The following is a 14,289-nucleotide window of genomic DNA, read 5'->3' on the forward strand; positions in this document are numbered from 1 at the left end:
AGAGATTGTGTGTAGTGAAAATGTTGGAAATTTTTGTACATGATCTATGGTAAATGCTCTCAACAAAGAATGAATAACGTTGGCACATTTTCTATAGTTTCATTAAGAACACGCCCATGTAAAACACGTATTATAACATGTAAGTCTATGGGGTGAAAAAACTCACGAATGAGACCTTGACCATACGTATACGCCGGAGCACCCTCCTATATACTTTCAACAGTTTTAAAGTACCGATGAAATGGAGTTTCCTCTACCATTCACGCCAAAATTAGGTCTTCTCTGAAAGCATCTATGCAATCAAATCCATTGTCTTCTGTGTTCTCATTGGTTGGACAAATCAGTGACGGATCGTGACGTCACAGAATGAGAAACGACTCCTATCTTTCCTGCGCGATGATTGGCTCAGCCATAATTGATTTACACAACCCGTCTATGAAGAAAGGGCAGCCTGATTACTAGCTAAGGATGGAGTCCTTCTGTGACGTCACGAGCTGTTGCTAATTTGTCCCACCAAAGAGCACATAGTAGACAATTGATTGATAGATTACATACCATTAGATGTTTTTAGAAGAAAAAAAAATGTTTACGTGAATGGTAGAGAATATTTAATCTAACGCTCCTTGCTTCGACTTAATACCTTTGTTTAGGCTTGTGCTCTATTAGGTCACAGAAATTTGATTTTCTGGTTATCTCCGTAAAAAAAAAAAGACTTTTGCAATTGCAAAATGAGAAGCAAAAGAAGATCTAATTTGCACAATCAATGAGAAAATACTGGAATTTCATATTGGTAGATACCTGGAATTTCATACTTATGGCATTTGGAAGGTATATGTGGCAGTGAACATGGTTGAATATAAATTATGAAAATGAGGGCCGAATTTGCATAATATATATTTCATGGAGATATGAGGTCTCCGAACTCTTGTTCTTGTAGTTTTGCTGAAAATTTAAGGAGCGGGCAGCAGGCAAAATAAGAATATGCAAATAAGCTAGCACACAACTCATGTGATGACAACAATCATTGTAATTGTGGCAGAATCAAAATTCATATAGTGTAACAGGCACTTATCAATATGAAATAATTAATCTATCATGAGGAAGAGTTTCTGCTGACAAATCAGATACAAGAGTTTCCAAATGATTGGAAATGATTTTGATACATCAGTTCTTACATATAAACTGAGAACTTTATATCATAATATCTATTCTTTTATCCCATAAATTTAAGAAAACACCCAGTATTAAGTATGTCAAGAAGATTACAAGAAATCACTACAAAATTCTTCAAGAAACATGTCACAGCAAGTTGAATAAAATTTTTACTTCAGTAAATTTTCCCTGACCAAAACATGATTGTTCGCAATTCTTAAAGGTGTTTATATACGTAACACTAAAAATCTATCAATACTCATTTATCATTTTTCAATGTCATGTATATTTCACTTTGCAGAGAAACAGAAAAAAACACTAAAATTGGAAATTGAGCGCAAATCATTTGCAAGCTAATGTCATACGATGTGGAAAGACTCACTTCTCAATTGGAAGAAATTGTATATTGTTTAGAGGCACTATCTAATATTGAAAAAAAAAACTAAAATCGGAAATTGAGTGCAAAACATTTGCAAGCTAATGTGACATACCTCTTCAATGTCACACAAAGGAAAGACTCACTCTCCAAAAATTAGCATATTGTTTATAGGCACTATCTAATATATAAAAAAAAAGATTTTTGGTGGTGGAGGCTACACTTTTCGGCATCAGTATTTTGTTTTAATCAGAGCTCAGAACATCGCAAAATACTATACATTTGGAACAAATGCTAACCATTCCCTTTGCAATAATATTAAATATATCACATGTACTAGAAATACTACTACAGGAACAATCACCCAGCAGAATAAAAGCAAGCTACAAAATGAAACTCTAGCGTCATCCTGAGTCGAAGAAAAAACACAAACTCCTGAGTTTTGTTGTTATTTACCCCTGCCAAGGCAGTTCTGTTTCCAGCTTTCAAACATCTGAGTATTTGCTATTTGTTTGTGAGATAGTTATTCTAAAATCATTCTACCTACATGATCTCAATGTACTAGGTCTTTGACATTACAAGAAAGAAATGCCGAATTTGATTTGTGTGAAGGAACTGATTCCATGGCATTGTGTGGCGCAATCAGTAGAGTGTTTTGCCCAGAACCAAGAGGTCCCGGGTTCGAAACCCTGATATGCCACAATGTTGTGCCCTTGGGAAAGGCAGGCACTTTACACGACTTTCCTCACTTCACTCAGGTGTGAATTGGTACCTGACTTTGGTTGGGGAAGGTCGTATTGAGGTCACCTGCTGGCGCCGAATGGCAGCTGCTCAGACCCTTGCGACAGTTCCACAATGTGCAAATATGTATCTGTTCTGTATTATATGATTGTAAACCCTGCAGCAATTCAGCACTGGCTGCCATTGCACGGGTAATTTCTGACCAATAAACCATTATTATTATTTGTGTGAAGGAACTAATTCCTAGGTAGGACCATCCCCCTAGCAGTTTCTTTTCAAACTGTATTTTTGAAACAAGTAAAGGTACCGATACAGGAAAACTGCACTACCTTGGCAGAGGGACTTTCAGCTCTCTTGCTGAGTGTTGTCATGTTCAAATGATATATACATATATGATAGAATAAATACCACATGTATACTGCAACACAGAATTGATCATAGATTATTACTAAATCTAGCTAACGTTACTCCAGTGTTTTCAATGTATGAAATGTTGTCATAAAATGCTCGCAATTCTAATAAAGATTTTAACTAATAAACATATCAGCAGCATACCTGCATAATAACTATAATAAAATTAAGGCTAATAAAATAAAACAGAACAAAATGAAATAAAATACCAAGCTAACAAATTACCATATTTTGCAACTAGTCCTTGAGAAACTTAGCAGATACAAATTCATCATTATAAAGTAATCAAAAGCAATCATTATTTTGATACTACATGTATTGAGAAATAATATACTTTGCTGAAGTGCATTCATGGCTAGATATAACATATCATCATGTCATTGTCAATAGGATAGGCAATATAATAAAGAGGTTTGGTACCTTAGATCTGGACTCATTTGGTAAAAATCTTAACCCACCCTTAAATCTTTCAATTATGACATTTCTATGGGAATGTGATTTGGAGGTATGCATGATATAGGAGGACTTTAACAGGAATGCTAAGGAAAATGTTTTACTAAAGTTAGGCTAGTGTAAAAATTACTGTTAATTCATTTATGTTTGCAACACTAAAATGTGGGGTGAAAATCAAGAGCTTGCAGTACTATAAATGCATTTAAGTTCGCGTGGTTTTTCTTTCGTGCTAAGACAAGAATGGAGTGTTCGCTCTGGTTTTCAGTTTGCAGCAGCGCTCTAGTCCCATACTGCTACAGTATTGGACAAAAATGTTCGCGATGGTTTTAAGTTCACGGGAAAACGGTCGCCGCGGAAACTGCAAGTTTAACATAAATCCACCGCGAACATTTCTGCATTTACAGTATCTTTGAGTTTGCAGTTAAAACCATAATACAAACCATGGAAGACAGAGCATATGTTTGTATGCGAATAATTCTCACAGCAAATTTAAAAACATAGCAAAAAGTTCAAGCTAATTTCAATTTGCCCAAACATTTTTGGCAAGATATTTTGCAGTAAATCAATCAAATGTTTGTAACTTAAATTCTTTTGCATCCTAATTTTTTTCCAAAACTTTCATACCCAAAGAGGGGCAAGTACTACACGTTAAAGTATTGGTAGAATTTTCAAATTCAAAGTATCTTTACAAAGTGACCATAATGCCATTTCGTGTCTTGTGTACCTAGCCATGACTTTGACCATGGGATTGTGTCATTCTGTGCTTGTTTATTTATTCCTGCAGCTGTGCCCTGATGACCGGAGAGATGACCCCTTCTCGTTCCGACTTCTGTTCAGGGTTCAGGAAGTAAAACCCTTGGACCTACAGAAACAAAACAGTAAAATTAAATAATTGCAAATACATTACATATCACCATGTTGTATTATTACAGCCAGTAGGTACCTATGAGGCTGTTGTAACGTGCTGGAGGCACCTCCTCGAACATGGGGCCCCCATTTTACGAAAGATGGTGCAATGGGAACTAGGATACCCTTCCCGGATTCGAACCGTTACCAACCAATGGGAACCAGGAGGCTCAACTGTGAAGCCACTACCTATTGAGCTACAGGGACATCTCCGTTACAACAAATACATGCTTACAAGAAAAACAAGAGAAATCTCCATGAAATTTGTTTTTATATGTGGTGTTTTTTATTTGCCCAGCTATTTGTTGTTGCTGCTGATTGTTGTGATTTATGTGCCATAGGTTGCTTGGGGAATTCTTATCCCAGATTCAAACCCAACAGGTGGCCGTGCCAGCTGTCATAGTATGCCTACGATGGACATATAGATTTTCCTCATTACTTATGCAAATTAAGTCCAAATTTGCATAACTACCACTTCAGTTTGTACATCTCTGTCCAACCCACCTGCGTACCAAATAACATGAAAATCTGTCGCTCCTTTCTTCAGTTATTCTCCTTCGAATATTTTTACAAATACGCCATTGCAGTTCCAGTGACACATCCCAGCAGGCCCAAAATTGACCTTGACCTTTCTCCTCCCAGCACCTACCCAACTACCAAATATCATTACAATCCATCCACACGTTCTTCAGTTATGCTGATTTTAAGTGTCCGGTGACACACACATACACACAGGATAACACACACGCAAACTCCATGCAAAACAATATCCCCATGAAAAGTCTTTTTTCATGGAGATAATAAGTTAGTTATACAAGCTATACCATGATGGTAAATCATTCATGTTAAGATCTACTTGTTCAGTGTAGGTTAACATAGTGTGCAAGAGTCCAAAATATTGTTTCTGAGTTTTGGTACAAACACTTGTATTAGCACTACCTTGTGAATACACTTGGTACTGCAGCAGTTGCACTGGAAGGGCTGGGCCATTTGCCACTCCGTTGTGGTGTAGTCAAAAGTTAACTGTGGGGAAAAATATGGTTAAAAACATAGTGTACTCATTTTGGCAGACTGTGGTGTATATTTGGTTGTCCACTAGTATCCTTGATCATACATGCACCACTATGCATTTTCTTCTTGGACAGTGCACCCATAAGTTTTTATAGTATACTGTATGAGTTTAAAAAGCAGAAACATCTATACTGGAAGCAGAACTTTGTATACACTTCAAATCACTAAGCGTATGACCATGCATGTATGTACGTATGTATGTAGAAATAATGTTACATGTAAAGCGGCAGATCATTAGGACCCTGCCACCCTATCACTCTTTTGATGAGATGTAAAAACCATTATTGTTATCAAAAAGCAGACAAACTTACCTCCTCCCCAGGAAGTATGTCCCTGACAGCATACAGGTCCCAGGATGGGGTGTACTGGAACCGAGTGTTGGGGCTGCAGGAATCAACCAATCAATAGAGCCAATACAATTGACCAATCACAGACATGTTTATCCCAATTTGATTTAGGGAGGGGGGCAGCAAGGGACAATTCTACCTTCTATCAACAATTGACTGTAGATTATTTAGCAACCGAATGTATAAAGACATGATGAATGAAGTCTTCAACTTGAATTTCAAGTCAAAGAATTGGAACCTATTAGTTGTAATGCAATATGACAATCATAGCATAGGCATTGTGTTCGAAAAATTGTTTTGACTATTGTACATGTTTTCATTACTTTTTTTGTTTCGTGTCAAAGACAGCGTAAGCTAAGAATATTCCTTACAAACATTAATGATTGACAATAAAATTTCCCCACAGAAATAAAAAACTATTCCTCTCAGATTCGAACATTAAACAATGAACCTCCCCCAGAGAGCAACATTTTCCTCTCAGATTCAATCATTAAACAATGAACTTTCCCCATAGAACCCTCCCCTACCTGCAGGAGTGGTTGACAAAAATGAGTTTTCCCTCCGGATGGATGTGGGCGTGGCTCGCCACCTGGATCGTGTAGGGCGTCGGCTCCCTCAGCTTGTCTCCATATAAGGTAAAAAGGTGGCTGCCGACCTGTCGTTTGAAAACAACAACAAAAATGTTAAAAGATCTTTAACACAAAAAATTTAAAAAAAGAAGGGCTCTGAGTGTCAGAAAAAAGAATTCCACAATCCGACACATAAATTTCTAGAATTATAACAAAAAAGTTTTTGGCTTCATGAACACCTCTACAAAGTACATTGTTTAATATGGTTGACGGTACTTTTTTTCACACCTTGTAAATTTATTTGCAATCAAAGCATGTAACATATTAGTTACTAGTAGTTTCGGTCATTCTCTGTAAGTGGTATCCTGTGGCGCAATCGGTAGGGTATTTCGCCAACAACCGAGAGGAAGCGGGTTCGAAACCACCGATATATATGCCCCGATGCTGTGCCCTTGGGAAAGGCACTTTACACAACTTTCCTCACTTCACCCAGGTGTAAATGAGTAACCTAACCTAGGGACGTCCCTCGGATAGAACATTACATGGAGGTCCCGTGTTTGAGGAGAGCCACACCTCAAGCACTTTAAAGATCCCACCACACTTATTGAAAAGAGTTAAGGGGTTCTTCCCGGTGTGAGTGGTTCATAACCATACAGTTCAATGGCCGCACCTGGGGCAATTGTCGTATTGAGGTCACCTTGGCGCCAAAATGGCAGCCTCCAGACCCTTGCGATTCAGCCCCGTCGGCCAACCCAATAACGCCCTCTCAGTTCTGTACGACAGCGTCCTGTCATTTTCAGTAATAACTGACAGCCCAGCTGCTAAGCTGAGGACTGGGGCTATGCATAGAAAAAAACAAGAGTTGTCAAAATGCATTAGCATGTAATATCATGAAGATAAGGTACACATAACTGACCTTAATTTCGGTGTTGGCTACGACACATTTCCCGCTAATGTCAGCTCTGGGAACAACTGACACCATATCTTCATCAGGCCTGAGTGTCTGAAATTTACAAAGATAGACAGTAAGGTTTATGAACCCCTAGCACGTTAAAGAACCCACCGCACCGAAAAGAGTAGGGGTCCTTCCCAGTGTGAGTGGTTCAAAACCGACAGTCCTGGGGCAATTGTCGTTTTGAGGTCACCTGCACACCGAATGGCAGTCGCTACATGCAGACCCTTGCGATCTAGCCCCGCCAAATGTGCGCTGCTCGCAATTCAGCCCCTTGCCCACCCAATAATAAGGTTCCATGGGCAAGTAAACAAATTAAATGTACATTCAAGTTTAGGTTCCAATAAGTTGGTAACTGGGACACCCGGGGTTCAAATCCGGGGAAGGGCATCCTGGTAGGAGCTGCACCGTCTTTCGAAAGGGACGTAAATTGTGATTGAAGAGGTGCCTCAAGCACGTTACAACAGCCTCATTACTCAGATGTAGTGTTGCGTACCGGTACTGTGTACCGGTACTGTACTGTAAAAATTGATTAGGTAAAGGTCCAAATACCGGATCATGAAGTACCGGTACTGTACCGATATAAATTAACACCAAGTATGTGCTAATTTTGTCACTGATCTCCTGACCTCATGGCCTCATGCTACACCAAACATGACCAAATTGGCAACCTTGGAACAGCGTAACTTATCTATATGCAACGGATCATTCAGGCAGACAGGGAGTTATGAAGGGAGTTTGGCGGTTGGAAACCTACTTATGTTCTTTGAATAAAGAAACTGACAGGTTTATGTTTCTGTCATTATTGAAGAGGTTCAGAGAAACACATGTTGATTTTTCAAATTGTTCAGGTACACGTACAGGTCCGGACCTGTAACTAAACCTCTGTACCTGTACCTGTACCTGATGCTACATTTAGGTACGCAGCACTACTCAGATGGGTATGTACTGGCCGTTATAATACAACAAGGACTGGTGAATTAATCTACTAATACCTCTTGGGCTGTCTCCTCTTCGTTGTCATGTTTCTGCTCCTCTAAGGCATTGTTGGTAGAAACAGCACCTCGGAACGCATAGTTAGATTGTTGACGGGTGTCCATCTTGCAGTTTCCTACATGTCAATCAATCAATCAATTAATGAAGTAATTTTCAAGTAGTAATCTGAAAACTATCAAACCATCAGACATTCATAAGTTAGATAACTGTCAATCAATCAATCAATCAATCAATCAATCATTCAGAAGCTAGATCCCCTATCAAACCATCAGACATTCATAAGTTAGATACCTGTCAATCAATCAATCATTCAGAAGTTAGATCCCCACTACTCAGGTGCTTCTGAGAAATATTCAAAACTGGCAAACATATCAAAGACATATTAATAGAGGGCCTGCAAGGGGGAGAAGTGATTACAAATTACACAAAATTTTCGAGTGGGGACGCCATTGTTTTGCCTTTCCCGCGCTGTCCATTTACCGTTTGTTTACTTTTCCCGTGCTGAAATAACGCGCGCTCGCTCCAGATTCAAAATAGCGCCCGGATTTGGAAAGGGGTCTATTGGGCCAACTGTCAGAATACAATGCATATGAAACTCGAGTTCCGTGACCTCATACCTTCGCCAAATACTAATACAACATGTAGTAATAGATCTAGAGATGCAGGCTAAATACAATATTAAGGCCACACCAATTTAATTTGTTGCTTCTCAGAATAGCCTGTCCTGTTTTTACCATTTTGAAAAAAAAAAAAAAAAATTGGGTCACTATTCCCATTCACAAATGTCAACCCCAAATATATTTGTTCAGTTGTAAAACTCAATAGCCACCAAAATAGATTATAAAGGCCTACACATACCTAAAAGTGTGGTCATATTGATTATAAGTTATAGCTTTTCATTTAACTATTTCTCAATATTAATCCATATGTCACATGGCAAAAGGTAATTTTGTTACTGAAATGATAGTAGTACCGTCTTGATCAAAGAAAGGGGTGCATTGCATAAAATGAGCCATACAAAGCTCTAATTTGAATAATCCTCTTATTGTAAACCCTTATCTTCACCCTTGACTATTTGCAAAATATTCTATCTTTATCTTTTTTTCGCCCTGTCGCTACAATTTTTTTCGAAAAAAATCTGAGAAGCAACAAATTAAATTGGTGTGGCCTAATAGAGGGACTATAGTGACACCATCTGTTATACCTTGTTGGACCGGTTTTGGCCAGTCATGACTACCGGGTAATGACTTTGAGAGATCAACATTAGGGATCTTAGCTAGGCGTGCCCTTTTAGACCCATTTACTATTTAGGCGTGCAAAATTTTCTCTAGATCTACATTACTTGGCTAAAATACCTAAACTAAATGTTCTTTTTCAGAAACTTAACAGTACTAACATTGATGAAAGCAGAGACATTCCACAACATCTTTAACAACTACTTGATGTATACGTGATAAAAAAACGGTCATTTACGAAATCGAGACCCCCCCTTACTCGTCAAATCTTACAAGGTGGTGGATACTTATAATTATCAGCAACAGTTAAAACATGTTTATTTCTATGACTAGTTGTTCAGATAGCTACAAAAACACCTATCAAATTCTAAACCGTAGTGTTAGAATATTACTATTAGAATAACGTTGATATCTAACAAGGTATGACCTCATCTTTTGGTCACGCCCACTAGACAAATCTTGCAAAAGTGACCAAAAATGTCCATAGCAGATATTTTCAAAACATTTTCACAACATTTCAGAGAGAGATGGATTACTATTTCTTCATTTAAACTTTTAGCAGGCTTTCTATAACGGGGCAAATGCCAAATGCAAAAGTGAGAAGTATGAAGAAGTTTGTAACCTGGTGTCGCGGTGGCATAGTGGCAGGGTGTTTGGCCCCAGAACCCAGAGATACCGGGTTCGAATCAGGGGTTCCCTGATTTGTCCCGTTGACATTGTGCCCTTGGGAAAGGCACTTGACACGACTAATTTCCCACTTAACCAGGTGAAAATGAGTACCTAGCTTCGGTTAGGGATATAGGGCGTTAAATGGAGGTCCCATGTTTGAGGACAGCCACACCTCAAGCACGTTAAAGAACCCACCGCACTTATTGAAAAGAGTAGGGGGTCCTTCCCGGTGTGTGTGGATCATATAAATCTGTCCGGATATGCAGCTGGTACTCTTCAGTACAGACCTGGTGTGTTACGCCTTCATGGGATTTACCGGGTATGTAATTTACAAATTGACAGTCATCTTCGTTTTGCGAAGGACTACCAAGAGAGAGACTAGAGAAGAATTTACAAATTGCAAACAAACCTCTAAAAAATATTCACAGCATGTGAAATGTCTTTTTCACCTTTGGTTTTATAATAAAGACGCACTCACCTGTATTTTAGGTTCGGTGAAGGGACTTGCTAAGATGTCGGAAAGAAGAGATTGACAGGTACCGACCTTCCTTCGCAAATACTAGTAACAAATGCACTGACTGGGATCGATAATCCAATCACGTCTATTACCAAACAAACCAATTACCCCACCCCATTCCTATAAAAAGCCCTAGCCCCACCTTGGAACGTTTCTGTATTTTTCCACCAAATAAACAACTTTGGAACCAACTTTTTCCTAACTTTTTAGCATGATGTGTTGCAACTGAAAACCTGAAGAAGCATTCAATTGCAATGTGAGAAAGTCTCTGTCAGAAAGCAAAACAAACAAACTCATGGTCTTGGTCTCTTCAAGTTAGTAGCCAAGGCAGCAAATGCCTTCTGATATGAAAAAAAAAGCGTAATTATTACATAATGCACAACTTTCTACGTAGTAATGCAAACATTCCTCAGAGATCTAGAATTTGTGCAGTGAAGATATTCTCACCTGTGGTGCACAAATCAGACGACAATGTTAGAGATATCTTAGTGATGATCTGCCTCGGTATTGCTTCTGCATGAAATGAAGTCTAACCTGTCTAGACGCTCTAAGTCTAAAGCTTATCGTATTTAAGCTTGCCATTTGAAATCAGTCTGCACATTACTAGTAATTTATGGATCATTTTTACGTTGCATAAAGGTTGCTGGTTACTTTTACATAGAAAAGAATGAAAGCGACCAATTACGCGTTACGACTGATGCACTGATTACGAATTACGTTGATTTTGCCAACGGCTGCCTGTGGATTAGAAAGTCTAAAAAGGCCTGATTACGCTAAATACGAAAAAAGGGCGTGCAGGCTAGGCTCTACCAGCCTCTGCGGGTCACTGGGAAAATAGTAAAAATTGGCCAAATAGAGTCAATTGTATGAAGAGAGGCTACGGAGAGATCTAGAGGGTCAAATATGCGCCTGCGAATGTTACCCTCCATGGCCAAAGTCCCCCGGCAAATGTTCTCCCTATAGCCGGCGCGGTTAGTCTGGTAGAGACTTAAGTGCAGGCCCTCATATGAAATGAACGTTTCAATCGTTCCAATCCACCTCTGCTTGGATCTAGTTATCAGTAGTAGAATCCAGGAGCTAGAATAGCATGGATTCCAGACTAGAAGCAGACTGTTAAAGGCACCCAGAGCATTTTTATGAGGCTTGAAAACTGGAAATATTCTTGTTGCTGTAATCTTCATGAAATTGACATTTAATGTCACTGTTTACCACATTTACGTGCGGATTTCTTATCAAAAGTGCTCAAAAATGGCACAAAAATAAGCTACATGGTGATCTTTTAGTTTCACGCGCCTACTGTAAATAGACCAATAACATAGCCCCGCCCACCTCAGTCGAAATGTAGAAGTGCAAAATTAAAACATAAAAATATTTGACGGACATGCAGTCACTCTCTCATAGGTCGAACCGCTGATTGTGATGGACAGTCAGGATCAGTCTACTAGTATTAGGGCTTGGATTTTTTATCAGTTCTCACCACACAACGACATCGTATCTTTGCTCCTTTAAAGTCGATATGTAAATTGTAATGGTATAGTGTTATTGAAACTTACTATGTGTAAGAATGACTAGAAATTGGAGTTTCTTTATCCAAGTTTGAAGCCTCATAAAATGCTCTGGATTTAAGGGTTGGAAACAAGATCTGGCTCTAAGTCTAATCATTGAAATCAAATTATTCTCAAGGCCCAATCTTTCCCAAACATTCCAATCAACCATATAAAGGCTGTTATTACTGCCTAACAAGATTTGCACTGACCTGGTCAGCTAAAAACAAACACACATGTGATTATGTTTTGACAAAGTTTTTGTGTAGACTGATTGTGTATTTAGTATTAGTGGAAAAAAGGGCTTAACCCACATATCTTGTACTAGTAGCCTTCTTCGCAGACTTCCTAGAATGGCGGCGTTTCGCCGACGAAGGAGTTATGCCACCGAGGGACGACCCATAACTCCCTCGGCGGTGAAAGTCCCTTGCCAGCATTAGAGAACCTTGGCCCGTGTAAGAAATCGCGTCACCGCCCCTCCCCCAAATATATATACGCCGCCATTCTTGGAAGTCTGTGAAGGAGGCTTTGTACTGTACTAGTAGTACATGTTAAATGTCATAAGTTCTCTCAAAGGATTTTTTTCCTAAAAGGTGTAGTTCAAAATTTGAAAAACAACGCAATGTCAGATTTCAACTTCAATTTAAGTTTCATCCCCAGATAACCCAATCAGGGGCAAAGTAAAGGGGAGGAGGCCCCGGGCTAGGGCAGGCAGGCCTCAAGCCTTCACCCCCTTACCCATAAGTTACTTTGTGACACTTTGTATGTACATGTATGGCGTTGCTGCATACTGTACAATTTGTATTTGGGAATCTCTGAAACACACACATCCCAGGCACACACACTGACAGACACACACACACACAGACAGACAGACACACACTGACAGACAGACAAGCAAAATGCATAAAATCTTTCCCGAAGCATTAAATAACCAAAGCTAAAGCCCCCTATTGTTACCCTATAGCCTGTAGTATTAGGGACTTATACAGACAATAGAAACCGTATCCCGTTACGGATGACCTATCTGCTTACAAACGGCCGCTTATTAAGGTCAGACTGCTTAAAAACCAGGGGACAAAATCCCAGCAGTAAAACACAACGATTCTGAAACAAAAACACGTAATTTTTGCTTGTAATCAAGTGAATTTTTATCATGAAAGCAAAACTATATTTATAATTTGTAACAACAAATCATGAAATATGACAGAAAGCTCGTAGTGCGGGGCGTAACTCCATAAATTCACCACAAAGCAATGATTTTAGACTAGCTAGTAATAATTTTTATGGTACCAAAACATCCCACTTCCTCGTGTTTTGTTCAAAAATCCGCGCCAATGTCTTTCAAACAATGATTAACTCGCCAAGTGTCTAAACAGACAGACGGTGATAAATTAAACGACGGGAAGAAAGATTTGTAGCTGTCACACCCCTTTTGTTTATACGGGGTCAAGTACTCACCCTGATTCGCCGCCCGGACAAAACGATCTCCCGGCCGCTGAAACGTGGAATTCTTCCCCCGAAACACTGAACAGAGAAAGGGGAAGGTGGACATGCTGTTCACCCTCTTGCTCGAGCATCTTGCCCAGGAATTGTTCCTTAGAGACGTTAAAATTCCCGTTTTCAGGACACATGCCGGCACTTTTGCGAGCGTGGCAGCCATTTTGGACCGTTCCAACTAAAATTTGGAGGAGACCTATAAAATTCCTATTTAAATAAAATCTCTATCGTTTCCCAGAGGAAAAATCTTTCTAACCACGCATCAAAGAAACATTCAAGTACAAAAAAACAACAATCTTATCATATAATCAGTAGTTTTAAGAAATCTTTACTTGCAATCTTTTTCGTCCTGACATATTTTGAATGGAATATTCCATCTTAGTTCAGATTCATTGATTTTCCAACGGCCACGCCTCCAAGCCCAGTGGGAATACTAGTAATATTGGGAATTTGCCAAATTAGAACTTGGCCTCGCAAAAAGCGTCATGCTGCGATGTAGATCATGGTCTTTATAGATCCATCTGTTACAAATTTCAGATTATTTATTCTTCTAAGATACTGTAAATGCATTTGAGTTTGCGTGGTTTTTATTTCGCGCTAAAAAAATAAGGCGAAAATGCGGCAGCACTATAAGGTCTACAAGTATTGGGAATTTGCCAAATTAGAACTTTGCCTCGCAAAAAAGCGGCATGCTGCGTTGTAGATCATGGTCTTTATAGATTCCTGTGTTAACGATCTTAATCTTTTTTTCTTTTACTTAGGGTATTGTCCTCCCGAGATAACCTCGCAAACATAATCAGCTTTCACCTGAGAACAATGTGTATTAGATGCTGCATACAAACAAGGAGTT

At 39.1% G+C, this 14,289-nt stretch overlaps 1 protein-coding gene across 2 annotated transcripts; it reads right to left on the reverse strand.

Moving 5' to 3' along the window:
* Positions 1-2,595: 2,595 nt before the first annotated feature.
* On the reverse strand, positions 2,596-13,612 carry LOC136421788 (uncharacterized). Of its 2 annotated transcripts, none has more exons than XM_066409343.1 (7): positions 13,401-13,612; positions 7,974-8,089; positions 6,943-7,029; positions 5,985-6,112; positions 5,422-5,494; positions 4,979-5,062; positions 2,596-3,995 (listed from the first exon to the last, which is right to left on the reverse strand). In XM_066409343.1, exons 1-7 carry the CDS (start codon positions 13,600-13,602, stop codon positions 3,906-3,908), a joined length of 780 nt encoding a protein of 259 aa, XP_066265440.1. In that variant the 5' UTR covers positions 13,603-13,612; the 3' UTR covers positions 2,596-3,905. The 2 variants fall into 2 exon arrangements, with proteins under 2 accessions (XP_066265440.1, XP_066265441.1); XM_066409344.1 differs by lacking the exon at positions 13,401-13,612 and adding an exon at positions 10,843-10,939.
* Between the last annotated feature and the right edge of the window lie 677 nt (positions 13,613-14,289).

Source organism: Branchiostoma lanceolatum, chromosome 16, assembly GCF_035083965.1.
Source record: "Branchiostoma lanceolatum isolate klBraLanc5 chromosome 16, klBraLanc5.hap2, whole genome shotgun sequence".
NCBI classification, from domain to species: Eukaryota; Metazoa; Chordata; class Leptocardii; order Amphioxiformes; family Branchiostomatidae; genus Branchiostoma; species Branchiostoma lanceolatum.